The 13,691-nt window shown below is 45.2% G+C and overlaps 1 protein-coding gene across 2 annotated transcripts in view; it reads right to left on the reverse strand.

The window, feature by feature from the left end:
* SLCO4C1 (solute carrier organic anion transporter family member 4C1) overlaps positions 1-13,691 on the reverse strand; it is a 662,960-nt gene that overhangs the window by 381,317 nt on the left and 267,952 nt on the right. For both annotated transcript variants that reach the window (XM_078675442.1, XM_078675443.1), the window contains one exon: positions 1,345-1,466. In XM_078675442.1, the coding sequence (XP_078531568.1) occupies positions 1,345-1,466 (122 nt within the window). The remainder of the gene's footprint in view (positions 1-1,344; positions 1,467-13,691) is intronic.

Raw genomic sequence — 13,691 nt, forward strand, 5'->3', positions numbered from 1 at the left:
TTACCGATTGCGAAGCAGAGTTGTCTGCACTCTATGAGCTCCGTGGAGTGCTGAAAACTCCGGAAACTCTGCAAACGGGTGAAGTTCACTGCCCAGACCTACATTATAGTAGATATTTAGGATTGTATCCAAAACAATGGACAATTACGGGTGCATGTTCATGCCTCTTCCTTAGTGCACATTTCCATTTTTTGTTTCTTTTCACAAACATTCCCAAAGCAAGCCTGGAAAGCTGCACTTCTGTGAAGACTCAAGCTTTTCCTGTGCAGAGTTTTCCATAGTGGAGAACTCCGTACAGGATGGACTGAACCTTCAGTGCAAATTCACTCTCCAAGGGGGGTCTGCTCTTTCACCCCATCATATCGGGGTGATCCATTCTCCATCTCATCCTGGAAGGGGATTTACTCCATCCCGCCGGCTGGAGTAAATCTCTCACTATTTCTATGGGGGGACGATGTCAGAAAGGAGCTTTGGAATGCTCACTGACATATGCTTGTGGGCATTCCTAAATGTTTAGGGCAAACAACACCTCAGAATGCTCATTTCTGACCCTATGAGTGGGATTTACAAGTTCAGATTTCTCTGTGCATGTGAAAGAACATACGTACTTGTAAAACCATTCACGCCTGCCTGAAATACATTAGAGAGTTCCTGACAGAAGTACAAAAAAATCTCACAGTCAGCCACAAACATGTATTTCATTTACCTTTGTGAATAGGCTCATATAGTCCAATATCCACATACCCATTGAGACAGTTATATCCAGATAATCCATTGCCACTGGTCAACTGCAATATCCCCACAGAAACTGTGGGAAATAAATGATACCCTTTATGTGTGACTTAAGACATGTTCCCTGTGCCTGTTGAATGGTGGATTGAAGAATTTGGGCCACATGCATTATTCATTTTACTGTTCGCAACTGATCCTATTAGCAGAATCAGCCATTTGCAACCAGCTTTTCAGTATGTATGAATTCCAATTAGCGATTCGTTAACATGTTACCGAGTCGCAATTTGGAATTGCGAATACATATTGATTCAGTAATAGGAAGGGGTGTGATTAGGGCTTCCCTTCTTAATACCAAGTCGCAGCTGTATGTTGGAATGTTTTATGACTGACATGCGGTCACAAAACTCTTTGAATATGTTTTACTATACTGAGATGCTTCAGCAAAGTAATTGACAGATTTTCCAGGTGCAAGGAATCTCCAGTGCTCTTTAGTGTTGGACTTCAGTGCAACATATGTATTGTTCTTTACTCTAAGCTTAATATGTGTGGGTACTCAATTAATTGATAAACATATATGATTTGAATATGTTTATGTTAGTCTTAGACACTCACCTGGCAAGTGCTTGGGAAAGCAAGAAAATGGAGGTATTAAGAGCCAAGTTATAAACCAGCAGATGATAAATCCTATCCACCAAGAACCAAGCCATCTTGGGTCATCTGGAGTTAGGTGAACACTAAAAGGACAGGGAAAATATGTTGTTAAGTTGTGTGAAATGTTAGTATATTCGAGAGCACTATTTCAAAGAATGGAAAATACATGCTGACAAGTTAATAAACAAACATTAAAAGTCAATAACAATGCAAATATTTCTAAATGTGAAACTTCTTTTCATTTTCTACTTGCTCTTCCATCCACACATTAGAACATTGTTCTGAGTTCTATGCTAAGTTAGTCTTATACACAGAATATCTATTAGCCTTGACTATACAAGGTGGTCACATCAAGCCAGAACCTGTGAACCAGTGAAGCATTTCGAAGCTGCACTAAGCCTCAGTTGTCCGTCACATGCTGGTTACTTGCTGCAGCTGATATGTCCTTTGCTAATCTGATAGTGAAACAGACACCTGAGTATCTTATGTACAACTAGCTGTCGCTCTACTAATGAAGAAGCTGCTGATTTTGTATTTTCCCAGGTGAGTCTGCTGTGGTGCCCTGATGAATGTGACACACCACATAACATGGTACTTACACCGTCATCTATTTCTATAGATGAGGGTGTAAGTACCATGTGGTGTGGTGTGTAAACGGACAATGGTATATTTGGGATTTGGTACCAGAATATTGAGTTTCAAATTTGGGCATGCAAACATATTGTGACCAGAATGTCAACAACCAGACATAGCCCACATATATGTACCTTATGTATATATATATTCACTGAAAAAAACAAATGTTAAAGTGACATTATAGTTAGGTGAACATTTTTGTGACAACCGAGGCCCTAATTACGATGTTGGTCGAAATTGTTGGCACCATTTCGGTGTAGTAACCGACCGACTGTAGGTCGGCGGTTCTGAACACACTGTTACAATGCAAGCGGTGGATACCGGCCACAGCACAAGCTCGCTTAGAGAAATGGGAGTTCCTGTAAATCCCTGCACCGCATGGCAGGCACTTCACAGTGATGTACACCATAGAAGCCACCAAGGCCCCCAATCAGAGGCCGTGGAGGCATGGGGCCATGGTAGGAGCAGTTTACAACAGGCTTTTCATGTCAGAAAGCCCAACATAAAAAGTCGGTTGGAAACCGACATCATAATCCCAACAGCGGAAACGCCATCTGTAAGGTATTATGTTGCTGTTTCCTGCTGGCTTCACGTTGGTTTGACTTCGTACATCCGTAATCATAATACGGTGTTCGGAAGTCAATCCAAGGATGTCGGTCGGAAAGCTTTCCGACCCACATCCTAATGAGGCCCTTAACATTAAAAAAAAACACTGAAAATCACCATTTATAGTTATCTCCGGTAAATATAACTCATGCCCTAAAGTAACTGTAGCTTGTGCCCCTGCCACACAGTTTTGTCATCAAAACCCCCAGGCCCAGCTCTTCCCAAGGTGCTGCATTGCTCCTGTCATTTACTTGCTTTTCCCCCAGTGTTTTAAGTGCCCTCTCCTTGCTTTCCCTTCATTTTCACTGCTTTCTCCTTTCTTTTCCCCCTGTGTTTTGAGTGCCTTCTCCTTGCTTTCCCTTCATTTTCATTGGCTTCTCCTTGTTTTCCCCCAATGTCTGAGTGCCTTCTCCCTTGTTTTCACTGCTTCCCCTCCCCCATTTGTTTAGTGCCTTTTCCTTGATTTCCCTTCATTTTAGTTGATTTTTCCTTGTTTTCTCACGTTTTTGAGTGCCTTCTCTTTGCTTTTCCCCTTGTTTAAAAAAAAAGTAGTTACCAACTGTAGTGCCTTCAGGTCCTCACAGGTGATTTTTCGCGCTTTAAAAATCCTTGATTGGATTGATTGATTGATTGGATTAATGGTGTAATTTCAGATGTAGTAGTGATATTATCAGTAATATTATAGAACATGTCATGAATGAGTAATATGTGGGATAATTAGCAGTGCATTTCAAGGAGTGTAATTGTGCATTATTGTGCTATTTCTTAGCACCAACATGCCTCCTCGCATCAAAAATGTATGCAGGGATGTCTTTAGTGCTTAGAAATAGATCTAAATGCACCAGAAGTGAATTGAGCATCTGTGTCAGAATGGAATGGAACATTGTGTATTTTTTCAAGAAGTGTCCATAGTTTTGCATAAAATGTCTCTCTAACTAGAGTACTTTCTATTGGTTGAACATTAAGTGCTACCTCATTGGGTGGATGTCTTGTGCTTATTCTATGCAATACCTGCATTAAATCCCCCTGCCCCCTGTGAGCCGTTCCCGGCTTTGGGGATCCAATTCCTCGGGCCGGCTCAACTAACTGTGTCCCAGAAGCCTACAGGAGCCCAAGCAGGTACTTCTTTACTCTCATCCAGCAGGAGCTGCAAAAATGCTCCTACTGGGTAGCAGCAGATATTTGTTTCTCTGTCCGTGCTCTTGTGGGCAGGGAAACTGATTGCTCCAAGACGGCGAGAGCAAGCACAAACAGCTGCTCTGCCAGGCAGGAACAAAGATGTAAGTTATAGTTGGCTCAGGTAACTAAAACTGCTAAATTTCTATGGTTTTGTACAAGTGGAATCTGAGAATAACAATAACGTCCCTGTAATCTTAGTTGTTTTCATTGAATTTCTATGTTTTTAAAAATTATATTTCCTAAATATGACCGTCCTGCAACCCTTGGTTTTTTTAAGCGAATTTCTAAGGTTTTTCAAATTCTATTTCCTAACTATAACGTCCTTGTAACCTTTGTTTTTCTAAGTTAATTTCTATGTTTTTATTAAACTAGTAGTCGTGTTTGCAGAGTGGCGGATAAGGGGGAGGGGCCTTTGATCCTCTCACAGCAATCCCACTGTGTGGGACTTTTTGGAAGTAACAGGAGGGATTCTTGGCCTCCAAGGCCCTCAGCATCCAAGAGGACTTCATTCCCCAACCTGTAGTGCACCAGGTGGCACATTTGCAGAGTGGTGGAGAAAGGGGACATAGCCTCCAAAGATCTCTCAGCAGTCCCTCTGTATGGGACTTACTAGAGGTAACAGGGAGGGTCGTTGGCCACGAAGGACCCTCAGGAGCCAAGGGGACTTCATACCCTAATTAATAGTGTGCCAGAAGAAGCATTTGCAGTGTGGTGATAAGAAGGGGTGGAACCACCAACAACCTCTCAGTAATCCCACTATGTGGGTCTTACTGGAGGTAATAAGAGAGGTTGTTGGCCCCCAAGGACCCTTAGCTTTTAAGGGGACTTCGTCCCCCAACAAGATGTGCGCCAGGAGGCCCCTTGACAGATTGGTAGTGTAAGTGGGTAGGCCTCCTGTTAAGATCCACTTTTGATTTAATCCCTCAAGAGAAATTGTGGGTTGTACTTTAGGAGATGGGGAAGTCAATCGATCTGCTACACTTATTAATCCCCTTACATAATGGGAATTATGCACAGGTGAGGTGGGGCGGGGATGGCAAATTGACAGGATGCAAAAACATCTCAAGAGGGGTTCGACAGCTCCAACCTTTTTTGCATTCTATATAAATAGGCTAATAGAAACAGTATATGACTGGAAGGTGACCCCCCTAAACTAGCAGACCAATGAATCCCTGCCCTCCCCTTTGCAGATAATACATTGATAATATCTCAGACACCCACGGGATTACAAAAAATCCTGAATCCTTTTCCAGATGCTTCTGAAAAATTTGGCCTAAAAATGAACACCCTTAAAAACAAATGTATGACTTTCTGGCCACATAAGACATTCCAGAAGCCCACCACACACCACCGCACCCAACAGATCCCCCGCCGCTGCTGGAGCAAAATCACCGAAGACCAACTACATGCAAACCTCACTCTCAGCCCACCCACCGAATCCTCCAACACTGAAGACGCTGCCCACAGCCTCAGACACTGGATCGAGGACTGCGCCAACACCCTCACCCCGCTAAAGAAACCCCCCCACAGAGACACCAGCATAAGGTATCAATACAAAAAGTGGAGAGAGGGTCAAAGGGATATAAAATATTTAAAGACCTTCACCTGATTCGAATCCCCAGTTACACAGTATAATACACACAAAAGGAACCAGGGGGTCTGAAAACCAGATAATCTGGCTAGGCTGTCTTGAAAGACTAACAAGTCAAAAGGTACCCAAGTCACCATGGAACAGCCTTCAAACAGGGAACAACTACCAATCTGGCAACATGTGAAACACTCGACACACAGGAAATATTATTCACAAACTGGTCGACAAGATCCATACCATCAAGATAGTGGATTACCATCAAAGAAGACTTAATGATCAGTCATATCATCTGGCTGTCCATCTTGTGAAACTGGCTAGTCCCTTGATCATCGAGACTGAATGCCACACAATCATTAGTTAGTATTGGATCTGGTCCACAGGTTTCTGTAATTCGCCATCTGATAGCTAATCGATGATGGTTATGAAAGTTGTGAAAATACAGTGCAACATAAACAAATGTGGTGAATTAAAATAGGATGATATGTCCTCAAAAAATAAACTTTTATGCATAGCAGGGCACATCCCCCAATTAAAAACTAGAACAGTGCAAGCGACGTAATAAACAAATAATTATCGCAAAATGGGCCAACATGTTTCTACCTAACGGGCACTAAAGCCGAGCTTTCATCAGGGCCTCTGCTCTCAAGAATAGTTGCTACTGTTATCAAAGAGTGACCAAATAAAAATCACAGACAATTAAATGCAAATGAATAAATACGTGTAATAAAGGTTGGAAATGATAAAACCTGTACCAACCACGACGCACTAATCCTCCGTGTCAATGGAATATATGCATCTATAAAAGATAAATTCATTAATGTATGTGTCCTGTCAGTGTTCACTAGTTCCCAAATATTCGTGCTCCCAAAATACATGTTTATAGAAAATGTTTACATCATTGCTCACCCGATTTGACAGGGGAATGGACCTCACCTCACCTGGACCGTGCTCAGGTCTACGAGGCCCCGCTCTATGGATTTAAAGATGCAAACAAAAGGTGGAGACATCATCCTGTTTTTTCAACAGATCTTAACGCTGTCATCTAACTCCCCTCTGTTAATTATTTCAACTTTATCCATTTGTAGATTCAGTATTAGAACACCCCTTCGTTCTCTAGGTGTCCCCACATCGCATGTAACCCAAATGGTGAAGTCCAATGATCACCATACCACACTTATAAAAAGATTACATTTCGCATTCAGATGTGTTATAGACTTGTTGGTTCTATTGTCTAGCTAATATGGTTATTCTACTATCAACTCGAGTTGCATATTAAACACAAATATATTAAAGTGCTCTGAGTCCACTTAATCAGTAGACTAAAGACTCCTTATTTCTTATTCAACTATTTCAACTATTGACCAAAGTTCCAAGAAACTAACAACCACTCACCTCTCCGTCGGTACCTCAAGCTCAATCCTGAGACTTGGGGGAGGCACCGATCGGAGTGGCAACAGCCCTTTTATCTGATGTCTAATCTAGGGACTCCTTTTCTTCTCAAGCCAGAAGTCGTCCAACAGCGGAGGTCCACCGCATCAAAAATAAGGACATACATTGATTGTTCATAGTAACTGCCCTGAATCTCGTTTAACGAGCGTATCGCCCGTAAAACTGTATATTCACCCTTCATTTGGAAAAGTCTCCGCCAAATTCAGGATGCCGCAGAATCGTGGAGCCGCCCTGCATGATGGAACTACAAAATGACGTCACCGCGTATCTGTCTGTAGTTTCATGTGAATTAGGTGTTCCCGAAACGTTAATCGGCCGATTACCGCTGTTGCTTATCCTTCCCCCAGTTGTACCATATCCGAGTGGCAAAAGGATCGATTACAGAGCCCTGTTTGAGCTGGACACTACAAAGAACCAACAGAGAAAAGTCATGGCGTCCTTTATTGTAGTTCCGCAAAGTGTCTGGGCCCATATTCGATCCGGCATATTGAGTACAATGCCTAAGACAGATCGAAAAAGGGGTCAGAATTACCACCGTTCATAGTAGCCAAAAAATCAAAAAATCAATCAATCAATAACCACCTTCGGGATCTCATGTAGTGATACTCTACTCATAACTGCGATACTCAACTCACTCAAACAGCGTGGTACAAAGGACTGTTGTGAAATATTGGATAATAAATATCTATATAGCTACAATACCAAACTGAAGACAGAGCCCACACAAAGGTATAGTCCAGAGGTTCGATATCTGTATGTGCTAGATGCATTCACTCACTAGTGTAAGCGTGTGCTAGATGTTAACATATCTTTACCAACCTAAGTGTAGGTCAGAGGGCTTACTTATACTAACTAAACAGAACAGGGCCCTACAGAGCAGTCCAGGGTATGTCGTCATTGAGTTCCTCAGTATCTGTATTTTACTTGTAAATCCATTGTTGTTCTCTCTGGAACAAATATCTGGAGACATCGCTTGTATGTGAAGGTATATACGGTTTCTCTAGGACAGTCCACTGGAATTCTGTCTCTACATGTTGCTTCTCTACAAAATGCCTAGTCAGCCTTGTGTTGATCTTTTTGCAATGGAATGAACTTTTATGTTCTAGCATGCGTGTTCGTACCTTTCGGGTGGTCATCCCTACATATCTAATGGAACATGCACATGTTAGCAAATAGATCAAATTATTGCTATTGCAGTTGCTGAAATGCATCTGTGACCAAGGTCTGTCGGTACCTATGTCAATCTGAGTGGAATGTGTAGTCTGCGGGCACATTGAACAAATACCACAAGGGTGGTGTCCCACAGCTGGTGGTAGGTCCCATAGTGTACCTAGCACTCTTTTTGGAGTCTCTTTTGGCCGGGTATGCACTAAGCGATCACGTATACTGCTTGCACTTTTAAAAGCAAAGAGGGGCAAAGCGATCTTTTCATTGCTATAATTCAGAATCCGCCAGTGAGTCCTGACTATTTTCTGGATGTTACTGCTCCTGACGTTGAAGGTGCTCACAAAGGTCAGTCTACTCGTAAGATCTTTCTGGACTGGAGGATCCAACAGAGCTTCACGGTTATTGTTGTTTGCTCTTTTTCGAGACTTTCTTATTAGTGATCGAGGGTAATGTCTCTCTCTCAGTTGTATTGACAAATTGTTAGCAGGGGTTCTAAAATCCTCAGTATTAGAACAATTCCTCCAGACCCGGAGGAACTGTCCATACGGTAGATTGTCCCTTAAGGACTTAGAATGGTGGCTATCGTATAGAAGTAAAGAGTTTCTTGCCATCGGTTTCCTGTACAGTTCACTCTGTAGGCCCGTTGGTGTCACATATATAGAAAGATCTAAAAAGGCAATTCTGTCTTTATGGGCCTCCACTATGAATTTCAGATATTGGATCCTGCTGTTTAACCACTGATGTAACGCTTCCACCATCTTATCGATGTGTGGGAGGGGTTGGTGGGTGTGAGCACATGCTGTTGTTCAAAATGACAAAAAACACAGTTGATGGACAGAATGTAGAACAATGTCATACATTCACACCAGTACAAGGATCAGTTGACTGGGGGTGAGTGTTTGATTTGCTCAAACGCTCTGTCCATCATCCCCTTTTGTATCGCATTGTTCGCCCTAGGTGTGGCAGGGTATGCTCAGACGTGAGTCCCTTGCTCACTTGGCCACTGGATTCAAGATAGCCTGGCTGATGAGGATTATGAATCCAAAACCGGTCCCAGGATGCTTGTTTCCGGTCCATGGAAGATATGGCTTGGCAGTTCGGGCTGGACTGTTCCCATGAGGCACAGGGTCAGACTGATTTGCATATAGCCATGTCTGAAATGGGGTGGCTGAGTGGGCTAAAGAATGGTGATGGATTAAACCCAGATCAGTTGACTGGGGGTGAGTGTTTGATTTGCTCAAATGCTCTATCCATCATCCCCTTTTGTATCGCTTTGTTCGCCCTAAGTGTGGCAGGGTATGCTCAGACGTGAGTCCCTTGCTCACTTGGCCACTGGATTCAAGATAGCCTGGCTGATGAGGATTATGAATCCGAAACCGGTCCCAGGATGCTTGTTTCCGGTCCATGGAAGACATGGCTTAGCAGTTCGGGCTGGACTGTTCCCATGAGGCAAAGGGTCAGACTGATTTGCATATAGCCATGTCTGAAATGGGGTGGCTGAGTGGGCTAAAGAATGGTGATGGATTAAACCCAGATCAGTTGACTGGGGGTGAGTGTTTGATTTGCTCAAACGCTCTGTCCATCATCCGATTTCATATCGCTTTGTTCGCCCTAAGTGTGGCAGGGTGTGCTCAGACGTGAGTCCCTTGCTCACTTGGCCACTGGATTCAAGATAGCCTGGCTGATGTGGATTATGAATCCAAAACCGGTCCCAGGATGCTTGTTTCCGGTCCATGGAAGACATGGCTTGGCAGTTCGGGCTGGACTGTTCCCATGAGGCACAGGGTCAGACTGATTTGCATATAACCATGTCTGAAATGGGGTGGCTGAGTGGGCTAAAGAATGGTGATGGATTAAACCCAGATCAGTTGACTGGGGGTGAGTGTTTGATTTGCTCAAACGCTCTGTCCATCATCCCCTTTTGTATCGCTTTGTTAGCCCTAAGTGTGGCAGGGTATGCTCAGACGTGAGTCCCTTGCTCACTTGGCCACTGGATTCAAGATAGCCTGGCTGATGAGGATTATGAATCCGAAACCGGTCCCAGGATGCTTGTTTCCGGTCCATGGAAGACATGGCTTGGCAGTTCGGCTGGACTGTTCCCATGAGGCACAGGGTCAGACTGATTTGCATATAGCCATGTCTGAAATGGGGTGGCTGAGTGGGCTAAAGAATGGTGATGGATTTAACCCAGATCAGTTGACTGGGGGTGAGTGTTTGATTTGCTCAAACGCTCTGTCCATCATCCCCTTTTGTATCGCTTTGTTCGCCCTAAGTGTGGCAGGGTATGCTCAGACGTGAGTCCCTTGCTCACTTGGCCACTAGATTCAAGATAGCCTGGCTGATGAGCATTATGAATCCGAAACCGGTCCCAGGATGCTTGTTTCCGGTCCATGGAAGACATGGCTTGACAGTTCGGGCTGGACTGTTCCCATGAGGCACAGGGTCAGACTGATTTGCATATAGCCATGTCTGAAATGGGGTGGCTGAGTGGGCTAAAGAATGGTGATGGATTAAACCCAGATCAGTTGACTGGGGGTGAGTGTTTGATTTGCTCAAACGCTCTATCCATCATCCCCTTTTGTACCGCTTTGTTCGCCCTAAGTGTGGCAGGGTATGCTCAGACGTGAGTCCCTTGCTCACTTGGCCACTTGATTCAAGATAGCCTGGCTGATGAGGATTATGAATCCGAAACCGGTCCCAGGATGCTTGTTTCCGGTCCAAGGAAGACATGGCTTGGTAGTTCGGGCTGGACTGTTCCCATGAGGCACAGGGTCAGACTGATTTGCATATAGCCATGTCTGAAATGGGGTGGCTGAGTGGGCTAAAGAATGGTGATGGAGTAAATCCAGATCAGTTGACTGGGGGTGAGTGTTTGATTTGCTCAAACGCTCTGTCCATCATCCCCTTTTGTATCGCTTTGTTCGCCCTCAGTGTGGCAGCATATGCTCAGACGTGAGTCCCTTGCTCACTTGGCCACTGGATTCAAGATAGACTGGCTGATGAGGATTATGAATCCGAAACCGGTCGCAGGATGCTTGTTCCGGTCCATGGAAGACATGGCTTGGCAGTTCGGGCTGGACTGTTCCCATGAGGCACAGGGTCAGACTGATTTGCATATAGCCATGTCTGAAATGGGGTGGCTGAGTGGGCTAAAGAATGGTGATGGATTAAACCCAGATCAGTTGACTGAGGGTGAGTGTTTGATTTGCTCAAACGCTCTGTCTATCATCCCCTTTTGTATCGCTTTGTTTGCCCTAAGTGTGGCAGGGTATGCTCAGACGTGAGTCCCTTGCTCACTTGGCCACTGGATTCAGGATAGCCTGGCTGATGAGGATTATGAATCCGAAACCGGTCCCAGGATGCTTGTTTCCGGTCCATGGAAGACATGGCAGTTCAGGCTGGACTGTTCCCATGAGGCACATGGTCAGACAGATTTGCATATGGCCATGTCTGAAATGGGGTGGCTGAGTGGGCTAAAGAATGGTGATGGATTAAACCCAGATCAGTTGACTGGGGGTGAGTGTTTGATTTGCTCAAACGCTCTGTCCATCATCCCCTTTTGTATTGCTTTGTTCGCCCTAAGTGTGACAGGGTATGCTCAGACGTGAGTCCCTTGCTCACTTGGCCACTGGATTCAAGATAGCCTGGCTGATGAGGATTATGTATCCGAAACCGGTCGCAGGATGCCTGTTTCCGGTCCATGGAAGACATGGCTTGGCAGTTCGGGCTGGACTGTTCCCATGAGGCACAGGGTCAGACTGATTTGAATATAGCCATGTCTGAAATGGGGTGGCTGAGTGGGCTAAAGAATGGTGATGGATTAAACCCAGATCAGTTGACTGGGGGTGAGTGTTTGATTTGCTCAAACGCTCTGTCCATCATCCCCTTTTGTATCTCTTTGTTCGCCCTAAGTGTGGCAGGGTATGCTCAGACGTGAGTCCCTTGCTCACTTGGCCACTGGATTCAAGATAGCCTGGCTGATGAGGATTATGTATACGAAACCGGTCGCAGGATGCCTGTTTCCGGTCCATGGAAGAAATGGCTTGGCAGTTCGGGCTGGACTGTTCCCATGAGGCACAGGGTCAGACTGATTTGAATATAGCCATGTCTGAAATGGGGTGGCTGAGTGGGCTAAAGAATGGTGATGGATTAAACCCAGATCAGTTGACTGGGGGTGAGTGTTTGATTTGCTCAAACGCTCTGTCCATCATCCCCTTTTGTATCGCTTTGTTCGCCCTAAGTGTGGCAGGGTATGCTCAGACGTGAGTCCCTTGCTCACTTGGCCACTGGATTCAAGATAGCCTGGCTGATGAGGATTATGAATCCGAAACCGGTCCCAGGATGCTTGTTTCCGGTCCATGGAAGACATGGCTTGGCAGTTCGGGCTGGACTATTTCCATGAGGCACAGGGTCAGACTGATTTGCATATAGCCATGTCTGAAATGGGGTGGCTGAGTGGGCTAAAGAATGGTGATGGATTAAACACAGATTAGTTGACTGGGGGTGAGTGTTTGATTTGCTCAAACGCTCTGTCCATCATCCCCTTTTGTATCGCTTTGTTCGCCCTAAGTGTGGCAAGGTATGCTCAGACGTGAGTCCCTTGCTCACTTGGCCACTGGATTCAAGATAGCCTGGCTGATGAGGAATATGAATCCGAAACCGGTCCCAGGATGCTTGTTTCCGGTCCATGGAAGGCATGGCTTGGCAGTTCGGGCTGGACTGTTCCCATGAGGCACAGGGTCAGACTGATTTGCATATAGCCGTGTCTGAAATGGGGTGGCTGAGTGGGCTAAAGAATGGTGATGGATTAAACCCAGATCAGTTGACTGGGGGTGAGTGTTTGATTTGCTCAAACGCTCTGTCCATCATCCCCTTTTGTATCGCTTTGTTCGCCCTAAGTGTGGCAGGGTATGCTCAGACGTGAGTCCCTTGCTCACTTGGCCACTGGATTCAAGATAGCCTAGCTGATGAGGATTATGAATCCGAAACCGGTCCCAGGATGCTTGTTTCCGGTCCATGGAAGACATGGCTTGGCAGTTCGGGCTGGACTGTTCCCATGAGGCACAGGGTCAGACTGATTTGCATATAGCCATGTCTGAAATGGGGTGGCTGAGTGGGCTAAAGAATGATGATGGATTAAACCCAGATCAGTTGACTGGGGGTGAGTGTATGATTTGCTCAAACGCTCTGTCCATCATCCCCTTTTGTATCGCTTTGTTCGCCCTGAGAGTGGCAGGGTATGCTCAGACGTGAGTCCCTTGCTCACTTGGCCACTGGATTCAAGATAGCCTGGCTGATGAGGATTATGAATCCGAAACCGGCCCCAGGATGCTTGTTTCCGGTCCATGGAAGACATGGCTTGGCAGTTCCGGCTGGACTGTTCCCATGAGGCACAGGGACAGACTGATTTGCATATAGCCATGTCTGAAATGGGGTGGCTGAGTGGGCTAAAGAATGGTGATGGATTAAACCCAGATCAGTTGACTGGGGGTGAGTGTTTGATTTGCTCAAACGCTCTGTCCATCATCCCCTTTTGTATCGCTTTGTTCGCCCTAAGTGTGGCAGGGTATGCTCAGACGTGAGTCCCTTGCTCACTTGGCCACTGGATTCAAGATAGCCTGGCTGATGAGGATTATGAATCCGAAACCGGTCCCAGGATGCTTGTTTCTGGTCCATGGAA

Source organism: Lissotriton helveticus, chromosome 2_1, assembly GCF_964261635.1.
Source record: "Lissotriton helveticus chromosome 2_1, aLisHel1.1, whole genome shotgun sequence".
NCBI classification, from domain to species: Eukaryota; Metazoa; Chordata; class Amphibia; order Caudata; family Salamandridae; genus Lissotriton; species Lissotriton helveticus.